Source organism: Furipterus horrens, unplaced genomic scaffold, assembly GCF_987537825.1.
Source record: "Furipterus horrens unplaced genomic scaffold, mFurHor1.1.pri manual_scaffold_4, whole genome shotgun sequence".
Classification (NCBI taxonomy): domain Eukaryota; kingdom Metazoa; phylum Chordata; class Mammalia; order Chiroptera; family Furipteridae; genus Furipterus; species Furipterus horrens.
This window is the reverse complement of record NW_028327174.1, coordinates 27,474,446-27,493,618: the sequence shown is the minus strand read 5'-3', so window position 1 is coordinate 27,493,618 and position 19,173 is coordinate 27,474,446. Positions and strand designations below refer to the sequence as shown.

The following is a 19,173-nucleotide window of genomic DNA, read 5'->3' as shown; positions in this document are numbered from 1 at the left end:
AGAGCAGTGCTGGCAGCATGGTGGGAATGGATGCCCCCTCACTGTCATAGGCTGAGGAAACTGAGGGAGTGAAGTGGATGGGGCCCAGAACTGGACCTGTCATTTTCTTTTTTTTGAACTTTAAAAAAAAGTATATTTTATTGATTATGTTGTTACAGTAGTTCCCAATTTTTTTTCCTTTGCTCCCCTCTGCTCAGTACCCCTCTTCTCTCCAGCAGTCCCACCCCCTTTAGTTGATGTCCATGGGTCATGCATATAAGTTCTTTGGCTTCATCCTTTTCTATATTATTCTTAACTTCCCCTGTCTATTTTGTACCAACCAGTTATGCTTCTTAATCCCCGCACCACTTCTCCATTTCTTCCCCATCCCCCTCTCAGCTGATAACCCTCCAAATGATCCCCATACCTATGATTCTGTTCCTATTCTGATTTGCTTAGTTGGATTTTGTTTTTATCTTTTAGATTCAGTTATTGATAGTTGTGAGTTTGTTGTCATTTTAGTGTTCATAGTTTTGATCTTCTTTTTCTTAAATAAGTCCCTTTAACATTTCATATAATAAGGGCTTAGTGATTATGAACTCTTTTAGCTTTACCTCGTCTGGGAAGCATTTTATCTGCCCTTCCATTCTAAATGATAACTTTGCTGGATAGCGTAATCTTGGTTTTAGGTCCTTGCTTTTTATTACATTGAATACTTCTTGCCAGTCCCTTCTTGCATGCAAAGTTTCATTTGAGAAATCAGCTGATAGTCTTATAGGCACCCCTTTGTAGGTAACTCTCTGTTTTTCTCTTGCTGCTTTTAAGATTCTCTCTTTTATCTTGAACCTTTGATATTTTAATGATGGTGTGTCTTGGTGTAGTCCTCTTTGGGTCTAGCTTATTTGGGACCGTCTGTGCTTCCTGGATTTGTATGTCTATTTCCTTTGCCAAATTTGGGAAGTTTTCCTCCATTATTTTTTCATATAAACTTTCAATTTCTTGCTTTTTCTCTTCTCCTTTGGCACCCCTGTGATTCAGATGTTGGTATGTTTAAAGTTGTCCTAAGCCTCTCCTCATTTTTTTCAATTCTTGTTTCTTCATTCTGTACTGGCTGACTGTCTTTTTCTTCCTTATGTTCCACATGATTGATTTGAACCCCAGTTTCCTTCCCTTCACCATTGGTTTTGTGTGGATTTTCCTTAGTTTCACTTAGCATAGCCTTCACTTCTTCCCTTATATGTCTGCCATACATAAGCATATCTGTCAAGCCTGTGAGCATCTTTATCACCAGTGTTTTGAACTCTTCTTCTCTTAGGTTGGCTATCTCCTCATCGCTTAGTTCTCCCACTGAAACCTTGATCTGTTCCCTCTTTTGGGCCATATATCTCTGCCTCCTCATCTTGACAGGTTTCTGTGTTTGTTTGCCTCTGTGTCTTAGGTAGAGCTGTTGCACCTGTGACGTTGTAAGGGGGGAGCCTTCGGTATTTGTCAGTATGGGCGACCCGTTTCACCACATTCGGCGCTGTATGTGTGGGAGGGATCTGAGAGGGAACAATGCTGCCTGCTCAGCACTCGCCCTTTTTCCAGGCACTTCTCCCACTTCCATATGGGACTGTTGCCTCTCTAGCTGTTTTCCTGGCCGTCTCTCCCAGAGTGGGTGGGTCTGTGGATGTTCTAGGACTGTGGGGGCCCTTTAAACAAGTGGACTCTGCTGAGAGACCAGCAGTTTCTTCCTCTGCCCCAACCCCCACTGATTTGCACAGTCAGAAGCAATGAGGCTAGATTTTCCCCAGTGCTGGGATTGTGAGCTGTGCAGTCTGGTCTGGGGCTGGGAATGCTCCCCAGGTGTCCCTCCCAACTTTTTAAAACCTGTGACTGCATTTTCCATTGGCCTGCTGCCACCGCCACCACACCACATCCTCTCCACCTCAGCTCTGCCCCTCCTACCTGTCTGGGTGAGTATTTCTTCTTTATATTTTTGTTTGTTGGACTTCCTGCAGCTCGATTTTCTGGAACTTCTGTTTGTATCTAGTTTTGAGGTAGTTTTTTTCCTTAGTTATGGAGGGAGATGTAGCATGTCTGTCTAGGCCTCCATCTTGGCTGGAAGTCCACCCTTTTTTCTTTTTATTAAGTCACTTTTTATTGTTATTCTATTATGGTTGTCTCAGTTTTCCCCCCTTTGCCCTCCTCCACTCATCCCGCCCCCCTCCCACAGTCAAACCCCACACTGTGTTGTCCATGACTAGTTCCTTCCCCTTCTTTCTGCCATTATCCCCCTCTCCCCTACCATCTAGTCACTTTCAGTCTGCTCCATGTTTCCATGTCTGTGGTTCTATTTTGTTCATTAATTTTGTTCATTACAGTCCTCTTATAGGTGAGATCATATGGTATTTGTCTTTCTCTGACTGGCTTATTTCACTTAGCATAGTATTCTCCAGTTCCATCCATACTGTCTTGACTCTATCTCCAGCACCTAGCAAAGTCCCTGATACAGTGTTCTTTATAACATTTGCAATAATTTTATAAAGGGAGAGATTCCTACAGTAGTTAAATCTTCTTACAGGATCCAGAGAGAGAGCTTCTGTAGTTGCTTTGCCTTGATCTGTGCAACAATAGAACATGTTAATTTACTAGAGGGGGGCAGGGCACTTCAGCGAGAGAACTTCAGGGCACTGCAGCAAGAAGCAATAGGGTGGAACGAAGTTCCTAACAGAAGTGAGAGGGGTGGGATCCAGAGCATGAATGTAGAGGAATTGAAGTGAAAAGAAAAGACACATCAACACAGGGTTTGTAAGGATGAATTCACAAAACTTGAGGAGGTCACAAGTGATAGTTTTTGTTTTTTCTACAAACTAGGACTCTAATGTCATTTAAGAATTAAGCGTAAGAAATAAGATAAGGAGCCAGAGAATATGAATGCTTTGGCCCAATTGCTGAGGGGAAAGGAAGGTCTTGCTGACCTGGAATATGAACCCTGTCCTTAGCTGAATGAAGAAGTAGGCAAGGGCTCCAGCTCTGGCCTTGACCCTATCCCATCTGTAAGGATGGAGCTCTTAGACCCACCTCGGTGATGTTATAACCAAACCCCTACCTTTAATTTATATTTTTTGCTATGGGCTCATCCCCCTTGATCAAGTCTCTGGTTTTCCCCCCACTTGCAACAAAGACAAACTATAGTGGCAGATTTTCCAATTCTAATAGAATGGAATTCTTTAAAGATCAAATGTGTTGGAATTGTTGGTTGCATAGAAGAAAATGCATGAGCAAATCAGTTGAATGGGATCCTATCATTAAACCTTTTTCTTTTCTTCCAGAAGTCTGCTACGCAACTGCATACTGGATACCTACTGAAAAGACAGTACACGTCAAAAACATACTGGACAAGAGTGGGGATGCCTATGGCTTTTATAATAACTCTGTGAACACCACAGGCTGGGGTATCCTGGAGATCAAAGCAGGGTATGGATCTCAGTCTCTGAGCAATGAGGTCATCATGTTTTTGGCTGGCTTTTTGGAGGGTTACCTCACTGCCCCGTAAGTACCGCAGTAATGGTGGAGAACTACCAGGCCACCTCTATCTCTTTCTTTGTCCAACGGTGTTGTCTTTACCTTCCTGACATTGTATAATACATTAATAGCTGTACTTATGTACATTAGTAGCTGTATTAATATCTCATATGATAAACATCAGAATTACATCTGTACCCTTAATCAGTACCTGCCTAGAAGGAACAAAGTCTCCAATGTGGCACTGTTCAGGTCTCATGGCACTTCCCTTTTTAAATCTTGCCTTCTCCTGAAAGTGTTTTAAGAGACAGCAAAGCTGTCTCATCCTACTAGTTATTTATTGTCCATTAGAAAACAAGTGGGAGGTGGAGTGACTCTTCGAGAACCACAAAACAGAGAAGATTAATTAAAAATAAAATATAAGAGCACTTATTTTCAACAGTCTTAGAACAATAATTTCAAGTGGGTAAAGAGATAATAAATTGAAATTTTAATATCTAATATAAATGTTCCTTCCAATTCTATTGTTACTTGATTTGGTGTCCTTCCTTAGTCTTACAAAAATCACAAAATGCAGCTAATGATAATGCAATCAGGACTCATCCTTTTAAGAGAAAAGCTCTTAAAGGAAAAAAAAAGTTGTAACCCATTTAATCAAGCCTCATTCTTTCTTTGATATAGTGTCTTGATGAGTTGGCTTCCTTTTTTTTTTATTCTCTGTGACCTAGATTGTTGAGTACAGTATAACCAAACCTTATTTTGCACTGTTTCTGCCTTAGTCATAGTAAGTGCAGTGTGATCTTAATCTGTTTCTGCATTCTGGAGATTACAACAGATGTTGAATGACTAGTTACTAAGTTCTGGCTGCTCTTTTAAAATTTAACTAGAAATTCCTGTTTTTAATTTTATACCAAATTTTTGTTACCTTACCATTGGAGTTCTCTTCATATAATATACTACTCAGAGATGTGTAAAACTTTATAAACTGAGGAGATATTAAAAGCATTTTTAAGACTGTATTATACATGTACAAATCTGAACCTTTATCTTTCACTCCAAATCTTTATCCACTTCTGTATCCTCATTTGATTGCATTATTTAAATTGAGCTGAAAATTTGGAGAAATAATTTTGATTGATTGATTGATTGATTGATTGATTTGAGGGAGAGAGAGAAGCAACAATTTATTGTTCCACCCATCCGTGCAATTACTGGTTGGTTCTTGTGTATGCCCTGACCGGGGATTGAATCCACAACCTTGGCATACTGGGACAATGTCCTAACCAACTGAGTTACCTGGTCAGGGCTGGAGAAATAATTTGGACTGAAGTTGTGTGAATATAAGCATATTAGATGAACTCATGAATGCTAAACATAATGGGTTGTTAAGGGAAACTACAATTTGGAGATAGCAGCTCTGATCCTGAGACTGTTGTAAAGATAAACATGTCTGCCTTGGATTTTGCTGTCCTTACCAGAGAGCTCAGAAGTGTGACTGAGAAGGCTTCTGACAAAGGGGGCACTTCCAATATTCCTCTGTCTCAGGAAAAATGTGTTTTAACATTTCACTTTTGTGGATGACTTTATCATTTCACCCTGATTCTTAATATAAACCATTAACCTATTATCCTTGATCACCTTTATCCATTTTCCAAGAACATCCATAGAAAAAGGAACCATTCTATTAATAATTTTTAAATACTTTTATTTTAGAATAAACATTACTTAAATTTCATTTCTTAAAAAACAAGTCACTTAGTTACTATTCAGTAACTGTTTTATTGTTCACTTTGCCTTTTGCCCTGTCTTTTCCATGAAAATTTCACATGTATAAGTCAGTCTTTTGAAATTAAAGCAAATAAACAACTTCCTGCATATTGTGATCCAATTTGAGGATCTGGCAGCTGAGTCAGCCTTCCCTTCAGACCAGTAGCAGCAGCCCATGGATGAAAGTCAGGAGTGAGGGAGAGATGAGTCTAGCAATCTCAGTCAATGCTGGTCCTTAAGGAAGAGTTGGGAAACCCTTGGCAGCATTTCCACTGCACAGAACAACCTGAAAAGAGGGCTTTAATCCTAAATTCCACAGGAGAATGAAAGCAGTCAAAGAAGACTTTGTGGAAGGATTGAGTTGTGGGTCTGGTACTTGATAGATGAGAACCATTTAGCTTGGCTGGGAAGAAGGAAGAAATCATTCTTGGCAGAAAGCAACAGAACAGAGTAAAAGACCCTTGGTCTGAAATGAGTACATTGCATTTACAAAGAGCGAGGAGTAGGGCGGCTCCAATTGAGCCCGCAGGGGGCAACAGGTTCAGAAAGGCAAATGGGGGCTTGTGCTGCAGACCCATTTGATGGTCACCATCCTCTATTTCAAGCGCAAAGTGCTCAGAGGTTCCATGAATCTAAAAGACAACCTCTCTGTTCATCTTCGTATAGTATTTATGACTGTGGTAATTCTCCCTACCTGCTCAAGGATGACTTCCCCTATATGTGGTACCAAGAGTCTGAGACCTACTGCTGTGCAGAGACTTTGATATATCTCATTGAACGGGAGATACTGCTGAGCAGGAAGATGCATGATAAAGAGCTGAAGGAGCTGGAAGGGAGGGAGAGGTCAGCATTTGTATATTTGAAGAAGGGGAAGGAAAAGGAAAAAAAAGAGGAGGAAGGAGGGACAAAGAAAGGGAAAAGAAAAGAAGAAAGAGGAGGAAGAACTACAATCCAAACTCTTTAGCAGGGCATTTCCTCCCTTGCCAGGTAGGTCAGTTGATTAGAGCATTGTCCTAATACGCCAAGGTGGTGGGTTCAATCTCCAGTCAGGACACATACAAGAGTAAATCAATGAATGTATAAATAAGTGGAACAACAAATTGATGTCTCTCTCACCCTCTCTGTCTCTCTTTGTCTCTCTCTCTACCTCTCAAATAAGAAAGGGGGTGAGTGCATTTCCCATAAGCTACTTTTCAGAGGCTGTCATTCTAAGTACATTCCTGAAAAGTCAAATAAATATGGGCATTTCCAAATCAGCATGCATTTAAAGGAGTTGCTTTGTGCCTAATTTAAAGCTCAGACTAGTGGGATGTGACCCAGCATGCTTGAAACAGACCTCTGGCAGTAGGCTGGGGAAGAGAGGAGAGAGGGAGGAGGCTATCAATTTCCTGCCACCTCTTCTGATATGGTCCAGGAGATTAAGAAGGCTTATTACACATTCTGATGCCCAAGAGTTTATTTCAAGGGAAGAAGATATGCCAAATGGAGTCGAGAAGCTGAGCGCACAGCGGCAAGCTCCAGCAGGGAGACGGGACCAGAGTGGATGCTGGAGCATTCATGGGATTTTGACTCCCAGACCAAAGGCACCAGCGAGGATGTTCTGCAGTCAGCGCCACGGCTGCACAGCCCACCATCCAGACAGAGCAGGGAGAGGCATTGTGGCTCCCTCTGAGCAAAGGTCCCAGCATTCTCTGAAGCAAAGCAGAAGAGCTTAAATGTCAGCCATCTGGAGGCTGAGACTGTAGCTGCAAAACCGATAGTAGAGAAGAAATACAAGTCCCAGGTGGAGGCTTTCTGTTTGCTTGCTGGCTCGTTTTCAGCTCCACATGGGCAACTGTCTGCAAAGCAATAGCATCTTCATACACAAATATCATTTTATCAACTTAAACCATATAACATAATGCTGGGGACTGTTCCTTGTGGCGCTTTGCCAGGTATGATTAACCCCACATGCCAAGACACTGGCTTGGAGCAAGGGCGACTGAGCCTGAGCTAAAGGGGGTAGGGGTGGAGTGCCAGATGCCAAAAGGAAGAGCCATCTTTTCTCATTTTCCTCTCCAGTTGGAAAGTTGCTCAGGCAGCTGCCAAGGAGTGGGGAGCATAGGGCTGTCACCTTTCCCCACATCACCACGTTTAAAACGGAGTGCTGTTCCTTAGAATCTCCTGACCCTTGGCAAGAGGAGGTGTGTGAGAAGATGGATATTGTGGAGTGAAAAGTTGAGATACTCAGATGAGGAGAGCCATTTACCAGCCCTGGAAGATATAATTTCCTCTTTTCAACCTATGGCATACTTGAGAGACCAAACGAAAACACACAAAGAAGTATTCTCAAATCCTCTATCATTTCCTTTGAGGTGTTCCTTGAACTTTTACACCACTTCCAGATAACAGTTTGGCCCTGGGCCCAGCTCTGTGTACTTCTTGTGAAGCTCAGGGCCATCTCCTCATGCTGCTCTGGCAGAGTTATCTCATCCTAGGCAGCAGCAGCAGATTCAGCGGGACCACCACTTGGAGGAGGTGCTAGATATTTTCAGAGGCTACTCTCACTGTCTTGCCCCTCCACATGCTCTCTTCTTTCCCCCTCTTCTTCCACTTTCCACAGCCCCACCCATCTCCTGAGGCTACTAACCTCACCATGTAAACATTCACTCCTAGAAGGGCTCCTGAGTGGTGTGCTGTGGTGCCCCTTCAGCCTCTCATGCTTTCCCTTTCTAGCAACTCTTACAACCATGATTCCTGAGAGCCAGGTGCTGCCTCTCCCATCTCCACCAGCTGAAACATTGCTCAACCTCCTAGACCAATCTCCTTCTGTCTTTCTCATGAAGCTTTTTCTGATTCCATTCCCACTGGAGTGGAGCTCCATCTCTCCCCCACACCACCTGTTAGTGCCTAAGGGCAGGGTCCCTATCTTATTCACCTTTGTATACCCCAGACACCTGGTGCAGTGCTTCTGCCCCCAGCAGTATTTAATTACACGCTTATTAGGTTCAACTGAATCCTGTTGTTGTTCCAATTCTATTAGAGATGAATCAGAAGAGAGAGGTACATATTCCCATGCATTGCCTGTCTACAAACCTTGACCAAATTGAACTTCTTCCTTTCTTTTTAACTCTACAGGGTGGCTCCCGAAGGCACTAAGAGCTGCAAATTCAGAGTCTCTGATGTTTCACTAATGATATAAAAGCTGCTAAATAGTCATAGATTTATAGATTGACTTTTAATAAAACGAGTCAAGAAACCTTTCTGGAAAGAATGGTGATGAGGGTGTGGGGATCTGGTCTGCTCTAGTTTTGAATGAAGTGGTTGACTTTGTGTTGCAGAGGTGGCTGGTGAAATGAGCTCTGGAAGAGCCCAGTAAGCTTGAGCCAATTCAGTGCAACAATTACTTGTTACACTTACCTGTACCAGGCTCTGGGGATAGGGAGAAAGGTGGGAGAAGAGTTAATTCCTAAGTCCATTCTTCAAAGAGGACGCCTTTTAAGTTAATGTTTACACAATAGTTGCTAAAACTATGATTAGAGGGGTTGTTAACAAGATTATGGCACAAGTAGAGAAAATAGTCAATGGTAGTACCTTTTTGTGTTCAGCCTACACTGCCAAGAAATACCTCAAGTATCTCCTTCATACCCCCAACTTGTCCTTTGGTGTTAGAAACTGAATATGCTTCCAGGTCAAGGCTGTGGGCAAAAGAAAGGGAAGTAAGACACAGTCTCACTCTCAAAAATATCCAAAGTCCCATCAACTAGTAATTATCTGGAACTTAACATGAACCACAAAATGATGATGATGATGATGATACATAACACTTATATAGCATTTAAGTATACCAGACACGGTTCAAAGCATATATTAAATTATTTAATCCACAACAATGTTATGAAGTATTTATCATTATTACCTCTATTTTATTGATATGAAAGTCACAATGCTAGTAAGCAGGAGCTAGTGTACACACACCCTCAAGTGAATTAATCACTATGGGAAATACTAAAGAAGCCCCAAATGGTCCCTGACCCAGGAAGTCAAAACAATTAGGAAACAGTAGGAGAGAGCAGACGACAAGTGAGTGCTAAATAATGTGTATTAACATAATGCAAAAAGATTCAGGAAAAGGCGGGGTACATGTGTCTTCATGATTCTCCTGTAAGAATTTGTGTGAGAGATGTAAAGGTGAGCAAAGTTTTGGCCAGCTTAGGAGGAAATTGACTGATTTTTTGCACCACAGGAGCTGAAACTCAGTCTAGCACCTCTATGACATAGATTCTAGTGCTAGCTTCGTTTGATGAGAATTCAGAATGTAGAGAAATTAGCAATCTTGCTTGCGGTCATAGAGCCTAGAAGTAGTGGAGGCAAGCTTTACTCAGAATTCAAAGCTTGTACTTTTAGCGATTATATTCTATTGCTTCATCAAATGGAAGTATAGGGTCCAGGGACAGGGATCAGAGAAGGGCCTCAACCCAAGGAGCCTGCAAATGGATTGTGCTCCACAGTGCCCCTGAATGGAGCAGGGTCATTTGAGGCCTCCACTTCTGACCCCAGGGCGCAAGTTTGTCTTCCCCTGCTCTGAATATCAGAACTGAAAAATGTAGTCTCTGCCAAAAAAAAAGAAAAAGAAAAAGAAAATTTGTCAGTAGTTCTAGCCCAGTTCTCCTCCACTCCACCTGTCTTGTCTATGGTTATGTGGACATCCTCAGCGATCACCCACCAGTCAAAATTAACATTCATCTGTTTCAGGGTTTCTCAGCCTTGGCATATCGGCATTCTGGGTTGAGTTCTTCTTTGGTGTCGGGGCTGTGCATTGCAGGATGTTTAGCAGCATCCAGTTGCACCTTACCCACTAGTGTGACAACCAAAAATGTCTCTAGACACTGTCACTTGCTCCTCCCCCTGAGGGAAAAAAATCACTCCAGTTGAGAAACACTGCCTTATTTTGAAATAGACTGAAAAATTGAGGGGATTCAGAATTCCGGATGGAGTCAGGAAGGATGCAGTGATGGAGGCTTTGGGTAAAAAGTATGAATAATTTTTCTTTACCTGAGTGAGCATGGCAAGTCAATAGCCCACATATTATTGTTTTTCAAGAAATAGAACTTTATTTCTATATAAATCAGTTTAATTTTAACAGGCCATTGCACCGAAAGGCTAGAAAAATGTTACCATAGTTATTCCTATATAAACAAAATAATTTATCATTTTAGCCGAGTCAATTCACAATGTTCCACTTTTTCCCAGAATGGATTGGTGTTACTGAGGCTTCTTGGAGGGAGGGGGAGATGTTTAATGAGTGGTCATCCTGTTTCTTTCTCTGGCATCCACCAAAGTGAAAAACCTCATTTAGTCTTTGGCTTAGGTGTGTCCCTATCTGACATCTGATAAAGATCACATGGTCTCCAGCTGCATAACCAATGTCATCTGAGGTTGCACTTTCCACAATTACAAGTCCTCTGCCCCCATTAGGTCCATCAGCTCCCAAGGTCCACTAATTTCACTGTAGTCCACAAAAGAAAACATTTGGTTGTGCCCCAAAACTCAATGAGGTGTTCAGAGGTACTACATTTGGCTCATGAGCCCAGACAGTCAAGAAATCTATCTCTACTTTCGCATGCAGTCTTGGAGAGGGAAGCTGTAGGGTTGTTGCCTCCCTGAGCAACAAAGTCATCAAATTCCCTTGAAATTTCTGCATTTCATTCACCTGAAATGTGAGACCAGGGCAGAGGGTCCCTTTCTTGTCACCTACATAACCTGTCTAGTTGTGGTGGAAAGGGAAAAGTGACCAATTTGATCATCAAAAAGACGTGGCAGCATAAAAAGTATATAAATAAAAGATAAATGTGATCATTCCATTTTTAAAAAATATTTAGAAATAATATGAAGGAAATTATCTTATGAAGTAAAGTTTATTGAATTCAAGGACCATAAAAGACTTAAAAGGATTTGATTTTAATGCTGATTACCTAACTGGCAAAAAACCTTTATTTTTGTTCTGTTAGTTTCAGTTCTAGAAACAATAGTAACTCTTCACCTAACGACATCAATAAGTTCTTGGAATTGCAATGAAACAATTTATAAGGAAGCCAGTTTTACCATAGGTTAATGGACATAAACAATAATTAAGTTTCTACTGCTTCTCATCAATGTTATAACAAAACAACGTTAAAGGAAATGACATTATTTGAGGATCCACTGTACTAGATAAAGGATACCTAAATTTCGAAACCACAGGGAGCAAAATTCCCAATCTTGAAATCTGACTCACTTCCTGCTTACAATGCTGACCTTCCTACATCAGTAAAGAGCATCGAATAAAAACCAAAACTAGGACTTTAGGGTAAGCTTTCAGTCCAGAGAGTCAAGGGGTTCACAATTTGACTGACTTTGCTCCAAACTTATAGCAAATGATAGATAAAATATATCAAAAGAGCATCATAGTAAGACAGCTGAACCCCCAAACAAGATTAAACACCCTTTGAACAGGAAATGGAACAGAAAGCAAAGTGATGAAGTATTGATCAGCTGGACCTTCGATCTGAAACAGGCAAAGGCAGCCAAACTTGCTGATGCGTGAAGGCCTCAGCGCCCTGGGTGAACTGAGTCAAGGCTGGGAAGCCAAAGCTACTTTGCTACTTTTGACTGTACACTAGGCAGCCACAGAATAAGCTCTATTGATGTGCATCCTAGCCTATGTACTTGTAAGAAACCGTGAGCTTGGGGAAGGGGCCGAAGGAACCTAAAACCAAATCATACATATGTTCAGTTATAGATTCAGCTGTAGTATTATTCCACAGGATAAAAGTCCCCCAAAGCCACTCTAAGATCTAGTTCTTAGGGAGTCAGAGAGATGTACTAAGGGAAAAATGAGGGGGGAGAAGGGGGAGAGAGAGAGAGAGAGAGAGAGAGAGAGATCAAACAAATAAATAAAAATGCCTTCACACCAAAATTCCAAAATATACACATTGAGTAGATTGAATGCTAAGAAAAAGTCAACAAAATCAACAATAATAATATTAATACATCCCAGATTAATTTTATAGAATGTTTTAACAGACTTTAAATATGCTTTTGGCACTCAAAGTTATAAACAAAAGAAAACTTGAAGAATTTATGAAACAGAAAAAAAGAAGTAAGAAGATATTTAGATATTTTAAAAGAACTTACTTAAAATATTATTTTAAAATTATGAAAATTAATTTTTTAAAATATTGATAAAGGGGCAAATCTTAGACTAGACAGAGAGAAAAAATTTTGTAACAGAAATTAGTAGTGACTGATTACATAATATTGCTGCCCAAAGAAATTAAGAGATAAAAGTAGAGAGCTATTATTAGAATAGAGGATTTTGAAAAACTCAAGTATATAAGATCTGTATAGAAGGTATCCATCCATGTAATATGAAAAATAGAGACACTTATTGAAGAAGATACAAGATACAAGGAACATTGTACGTAGGACAATGATGCCTCAGTCCCCTTCAAAGTAGGCACCTTGGGACCTCACACAGTTCTCCCCGTCGTGTTTCCCTGAATCTCATTGACAGTCAAATCCCTTCCCTTTCAAAGGTGATTTTAGTTTTAGGAAAAGCCAGAAGTCACAGGGCACCAAAGCTGGGCTGTAGGGAGGCTGAGTCACCTGAAGGATTTGATGTTTTGCCAAAAAACTCTGCACAAGATGTGATGCAGGGGAAGGTGTGTTGTTCTGAAGAAGCTGCCAATCACCAGTTGCCCATAGCTTCAGCCTTCCGAGCCATCCAAATAGTTTCCACAGAGGGATGTTCAAGCTTAATGCAAAACTTGATGCAGATTCATTGTTCTTCTCATTCAGTCATTTTGAATTCAATGGCCACATGGTACACACGCTCATTCAATGGTGTCAGCCATCTCCACTGACTAGTACAGTGAAGTCATCATTGTTCAAACATGCCCATTCCAGTCCACTCTCCTTGGCTGCCAGGTTACATCCATGTCATGCAAACTGTTCTAATTATATTAACAATGGCTAGCTTTTTTTTGGACAGACCACGTATATCTATTAGGAGTCCCAGAAAAAGAAACTGGAGAGAATTACAGATAAGCAATAGTTGACAGGGTAATAGTTGAGGCTTTATCAAAACTGGAAAAAGCATGAGTCCTTCATCGGAAGGCACAGATTATTAAATTGCTACAACAGAGTGGGTGTTACAGAAAATTGAGGATAAAGAGAATAATCTTAAAAGCTATCAGAAAGGAAAGACAATGACTACAAAGGAATTTCAGCTAGATGGACAGCATACTTCTCATCAGGAAAAATAACTGGAATTTTATAACTGTTTAAGTAATTCAAGAGCAAGGTCACAAAAGGATATTTTCAAAACTATAAAGTAAAATCTTTTACCACCCACAGACTTTCATTAAACAAAGAACCTAATAAAATTTTATTGTAAAAGTTAAAAATTAGAAAAAATGTTAAGAAGAAATATTTTTAAATTAAAGCAAAACTAAATCTTTGAATAATAATATGATGGGGGATATCAATAGGCAGTTAAAGCTTGCTAAAATATGTACTATATTTGGAGGAGGAGAGAAGTACTGAGTTGGCCAAAAAGTTCCTTTTCCTGTAAGATAGCTCTAGTAGTGAGTGCTTAGTTGTCTTTAATTCAATTCAAAGCAAATATTGTTAGATTGAATTCTGACAGCTGTCATATCAGCATGCATTAAAAAAAAACTTACTAAAATTGGTAAATTTTTGTGTAGCCATTTTAATATTGAAGATGGAAGAAAATACATAACATTTTTGGCATATGAGGCTTTATTATTTCAAGAAAGGTAAAAACACAACTGAAATATGAAAAACATTTGAGCAGTGTATGGAGAAGATGCTGTGACTGATCAAATGTGACAAAAGTGCAAAGTTTTGTGCTGGAGATTTCTCACTTGACAGTGCTCCACAGTTGGGTAGACCAGTTGAAGTTGACAGCGATCAAATAGAGACATTAATGGAGAACAATCAATGTTATACCATCTGGGAGATAGTCAACATATTCAAAATATCCAAATCAATAAAGTTATTGATGAAAATGAAAAGTATGTCTTTTATTTTATGGAAAAAAAACTATATGGAGTTTTTGGCCAACTCAATATAAAATCACCTAGGACTTTATAAGGCAATGAACAGTTATAAATGTTTTTTAAAAATTTAATGATCACTGAAAGAATAAAAATGTTTTACAACTTTTAATCAGCAGAAGTAAAAAGGAAAGATAATTAAAATGTTATCTAAACAAAGAAAACAAAAAGGGAGTTAAAGAAAAGGATGATAAATGGAAAACAAAAAAGATTGTTGGAATAAATCCAAATACATAAAAATTACAATAAATGTAAATGGATTATTTTCATCAATTAAAACGTGTTTAATTGAAACAATGTGTTTAAGGGTAAAAACTTGAAACTAGTAGATAAATAGTGATTGTAGTCAATAACAGCCTATTATAGATTTCAAAGTTGCTAGAAGACTAGATCTTAATAGTTCTCACCACAAAAAGGAAGTTAAGAAGTTATAATTATGTGACCTGATAGAGATGTTAGCTAACACCACAGTGGTAATTATAATGCAATATATAAATGGATCAAATCAACATGTTGTACACCTTAAACTTACACAATGTTATGTGTCAATTATACTTCAATAAAAAATGTTTACTGTGTAGCATATGAGACACATTTAACTTTTTTAAAGTAAGTTTTAAAATAAAGAATCCAAAATAGTCAATAACCCTGGGGGGAATGGAAACTAAAACAATGAGAAACCATTTAAAACCCACTAAATTTTTTCAAATTAGAAGGTCTGACTATACCAAGTGACGGTGAAACTGTGGAGCAAGGAAAAGACTAACATGTAGTTGGTAGAAATGTCAATTGGTACAGTCACTGTGGGGAACAGTTTGGCAATATCTAGTCCCTATATATATATATATATATATAGGAATTTGTCCTAGAAATTCAACTTATATATATATATATATATATACATGCATAATATATATTATATATATATATCTTAGAAGAACATCCAAGTGTGTAAAAATAGACATTTACAACAATATTTAATAATGCATTATGGTAGTAAAAAATTAAAGACCAGTTAAATGTCCATGATGGGTATCTATACATGAATTGTTATAGTAGTTATACCATGGAGTACCATCAGCAGCTGCCAAGAATAAATTTAAGCTCCAGATGATAACTTAGATATTGCTCTTAAAAATGTAATGTTGAGCCCTGGCCAGGTGACTCCATTGGTTAGAGCATCGTCCCATACACCAAAAGGTTGTGGGTTCAATTCCTGGTCAGGGTGCATACCTAGGTTTTGGGTTCAGTCCCAATCAAGGCAAATATGGGAGGCAACTGGTCAATGTTTCTCTCACATCGATGTCTTCTCTCCTCTCCTGTCCTCTCCTCTCTTCTATTCTCTTCTCTCTCTCTCCTTCTCCCTTCCTTTCGTTTTTCTCTAAAATCAGTAAAACATATCCCTGAGTGAGGATTTTTTTAAAAAGTAATGTTGAAAGACAAACAAGTTAAAGTGGTAGATAATATGGTCTTATTTACACTTTGTTTCAGAACAAAGAACAAAGTGTATTTATGGTTAAATATATATGTAGCAATGGTATAAAAACATGATGGTATAATTAATCACTAATTCAGGATTGTAGTTACCTCTGGGAAGAAGGGAGAGGAATTAGTGACAGGAAGGTGTGCACATGGGCTTCAAGTCTATTTCTTTTAAAAAATATATGTGGCAAATATGGCAAAATAGAGTGATTTAATAAAGTTATATATGGATACTTGGTTCTTTGTTATAGTCTATGCTCTTCTATACATTAGCAATATTTCCTAATTTAAACTGTGTGTTTAATTTATTATTATTTTTTAATTAGAGAAGGTTTACAGTAGGGGACATCCTAGTTAGCCAAAAGGTTGGGTAATTGACTGTGTTGGAGAAATCCAAGAAGACAAGTAGAAATGTAACCATTTTGATCTGTCATTTCAGACACATACATGACCACTTCATAAACCTCTACCCACAGCTGATTAAGAAACCTTCCATCATGGATAAAGTGCAGGAGTTCATGGAGTACGTATAATTGCTTTTCTCTTCTCACTGAAGCTACAGAGCCTGAATGTGTCATTTCCAACAGTGATTTTTCCTTTGCCAATTTCTTTTTCTATCTCTCAGGCAGGTATAGCACATTTTGGTAATAGCATGAAAACTGGTTGCAGACATCATGCCCTCTAATTTGGGCTCTTTTGGAGGTCAGGTTAAACATCACATTATCAATTTCTGGCACAGCTGGAGGAGGACACCATCAGTGTAAGGCAGACAAAATTAAACCCTTGGATTTTTTCCTCCCAATCTCCCCACCCCCTCCGCTGCAGCCCCTGGGTGGGGTGGGGGTGGGTGGAGGACTCTCCTTCCTGCAGGGATCCTTCCTCCTCCTTCTGTAAGGTGCCTTTTTTTCACCGTCTGGGGACTCATCCTGGAGTGTTAGCTCATATCTAAAGTAACATCCTCTGAGAATATTTCCACTTTAATAAAATTCTCTGAAGACTAATCATTGTCAATATTCAGAATATTTGTTATATGTCTGTGGGATGACAGACTATGTGATTAATTTGGGGATAGAAGAACTCTTGGTTTGGCCCTCCAGATTACACACTAAGGAACCTCTTCATTGAATGTCAAGTCCTACAGAGCATCAATTAAAAACCATGGATTGGGCTAGAGTCCATAAAGTAATAACATCGTATTGTAAAGTTGATCTAGAGAGAGCTGGAACGAATCAGAAATGACTTTCAGTATACAGTTATGTCACATCACCCCCTGTAAAGTGCAGAGAATGAAAAGAGGAGAGGCAGAATGAAAGAACTATGAAAAACAAGACTTTTTTTTTTTTTCTTTGCTAAGCATGCTAGGACACAGGCATTGAGGCAGTTATCAGCAACAACTGAAATCGAATGAATCAGAAACTATGGAAATGATCTGAACAAAATATAAACATATACGAGCGATCCTGCCCTAAGGAGTCTTTTTTTTCCTGTTGTTTAACTTTACCTCTTTTACATACAAAAATAAAGTTAATCAACTTATCCTTCCTGATTTAGTGAGACACTATGATTTGATATGAAAGCACTGGGACCTTCTGTCCTTGACTTTCTTAGGGCTCAGTGTCACAGGTAGGTTAACATTACACCTGTGTTTTGGTTCCAGCTACAGCATGGAGGAAGCTCTAAATGGAGAGTCATAGTCCCAGGGAGAAATTAAAAATAATTTTGCATTTGCCCTGACAGTCTTTCCAAGTGATTGGAATGTTACATGATCCAGAACTTAAATTATATACTACCACAGTTATCTGAATATATTATCTCTAAGTACCTGGGTTTGATTTAGCTTTGGATGAGCAACCACAGAGACCTCTGGTACAAATCTGATTTCCTTTTCAGGAAGCAAGAACAGTGGACACGGAATAGCATCAGAGATTATCAGGATGACCCATTTTGGAGACACACAGGCTATGTTATGGCACAAATGGATGGGCTGTATCTAGGAGCAACAAAGAAGTTTATATTAAAAGGGGAAAGGGTAAGATTTTTAAGAAGCTACTTTATAAAGTATTTATTATAAATAATCTTTAAAGTTACATTCCAGTTTAGAAGCAGATCAAATTAGGACTAGAGTATAAATTTCTTGCACACAAGTACATCTTATTTATCCCGACTCACTGTCTGACATAAAATTCAAGCTTGTTTCTGCAGTAATACTTTCTCAGTCTCTTTCATTATACTGTCCTCTGGAGTAGGTTAAAGAGCCTGGTATGAATGTACTGGCTACCCAAATAACTTACTAAACTACTCTTTTAGATAATGTGACCATTAAAACAAAATGTCTAAGTGTACAAACTCTGTGCTTCCTGTGCTCCACAGCACGCATGTGCACGCACACACATGCCCACACATGACTTTTTTGAAAAGCTTTACTGAATCATTGAGGATTTAAAGGTAGCATTCAATATACTTCCAAATTATGGAGCTATTTTTTCTTGGGGAAGATTTTATATATATATACATATACACATATTCTGGACAAAAATATACAAAAAGACAGTTCATAGAAAAGTGATGCAAGAAATTCTGAATCATATGAGCTCAACCTTGTTCATAAGATAGAAATAAAAATTAAAACCATACTGAGTAATACTTTCTCACTTGTCAGTTTCACAAAAAGTCTAAAGTATGAAAGCATACTCTGCTGGCAAAGCTCTCGGGGGAAATGCGTTTTCCTAAAATAAGGCTGAGGATGCCAAGTAGTATATCCACTCTAGACTGGAATTTTGACACCGAGTACCAAAATCGCATGCTCTTAAACCATTTGACCTAGTAATCTCGCTTCTAGAATTATAACAAAGGTTCACTGGCAAAAATATAAGCCTCTTCATTGCAGATCATTTGTAATAATGAAAGACTAAAACCAGCCGAAAAATAGAAGACTGGCTGCAGAAATGATACAGGTGCAGACAGGAATGAGGTGGGTTTTCATATACTGTTATGGAGTGACTTTCAAAACCTATTACTCTGTGAAAAATAAAGACAGTGCCTATTGTGTGCTGCCTTTTATGTAAGAAATAGAGACAGACAGACAGACAGATTTGCTTATCTTTTTAAGAAGAAACAACAATGAAAGAATAAACCAAAAATTAAAAAAAAAAAGATTACTTATGAAAGAAGGAAGAATAGGATGTGGAGGGGAAAGAGATGAAAGCAACATTTTTCTGACTAACTTGCTTTATTCATTTACACTTGACTTTGGAACCAGGTAAATGCTGTTTATAAAAAAAAATTAATCACAAAGAAGAAATACAGTCCCTGAAATCTGAAAACAAATTGACACAAATAT

General features: G+C 38.9%; 1 protein-coding gene across 1 annotated transcript in view; it reads left to right on the top strand.

Moving 5' to 3' along the window:
* PLBD1 (phospholipase B domain containing 1) overlaps positions 1-19,173 on the top strand; it is a 57,491-nt gene that overhangs the window by 9,941 nt on the left and 28,377 nt on the right. Inside the window, exons 2-4 of the mRNA XM_090272878.1 lie at positions 3,294-3,513; positions 16,273-16,356; positions 17,724-17,862. Coding sequence (XP_090129004.1) covers positions 3,294-3,513; positions 16,273-16,356; positions 17,724-17,862 — 443 coding nt within the window. The remainder of the gene's footprint in view (positions 1-3,293; positions 3,514-16,272; positions 16,357-17,723; positions 17,863-19,173) is intronic.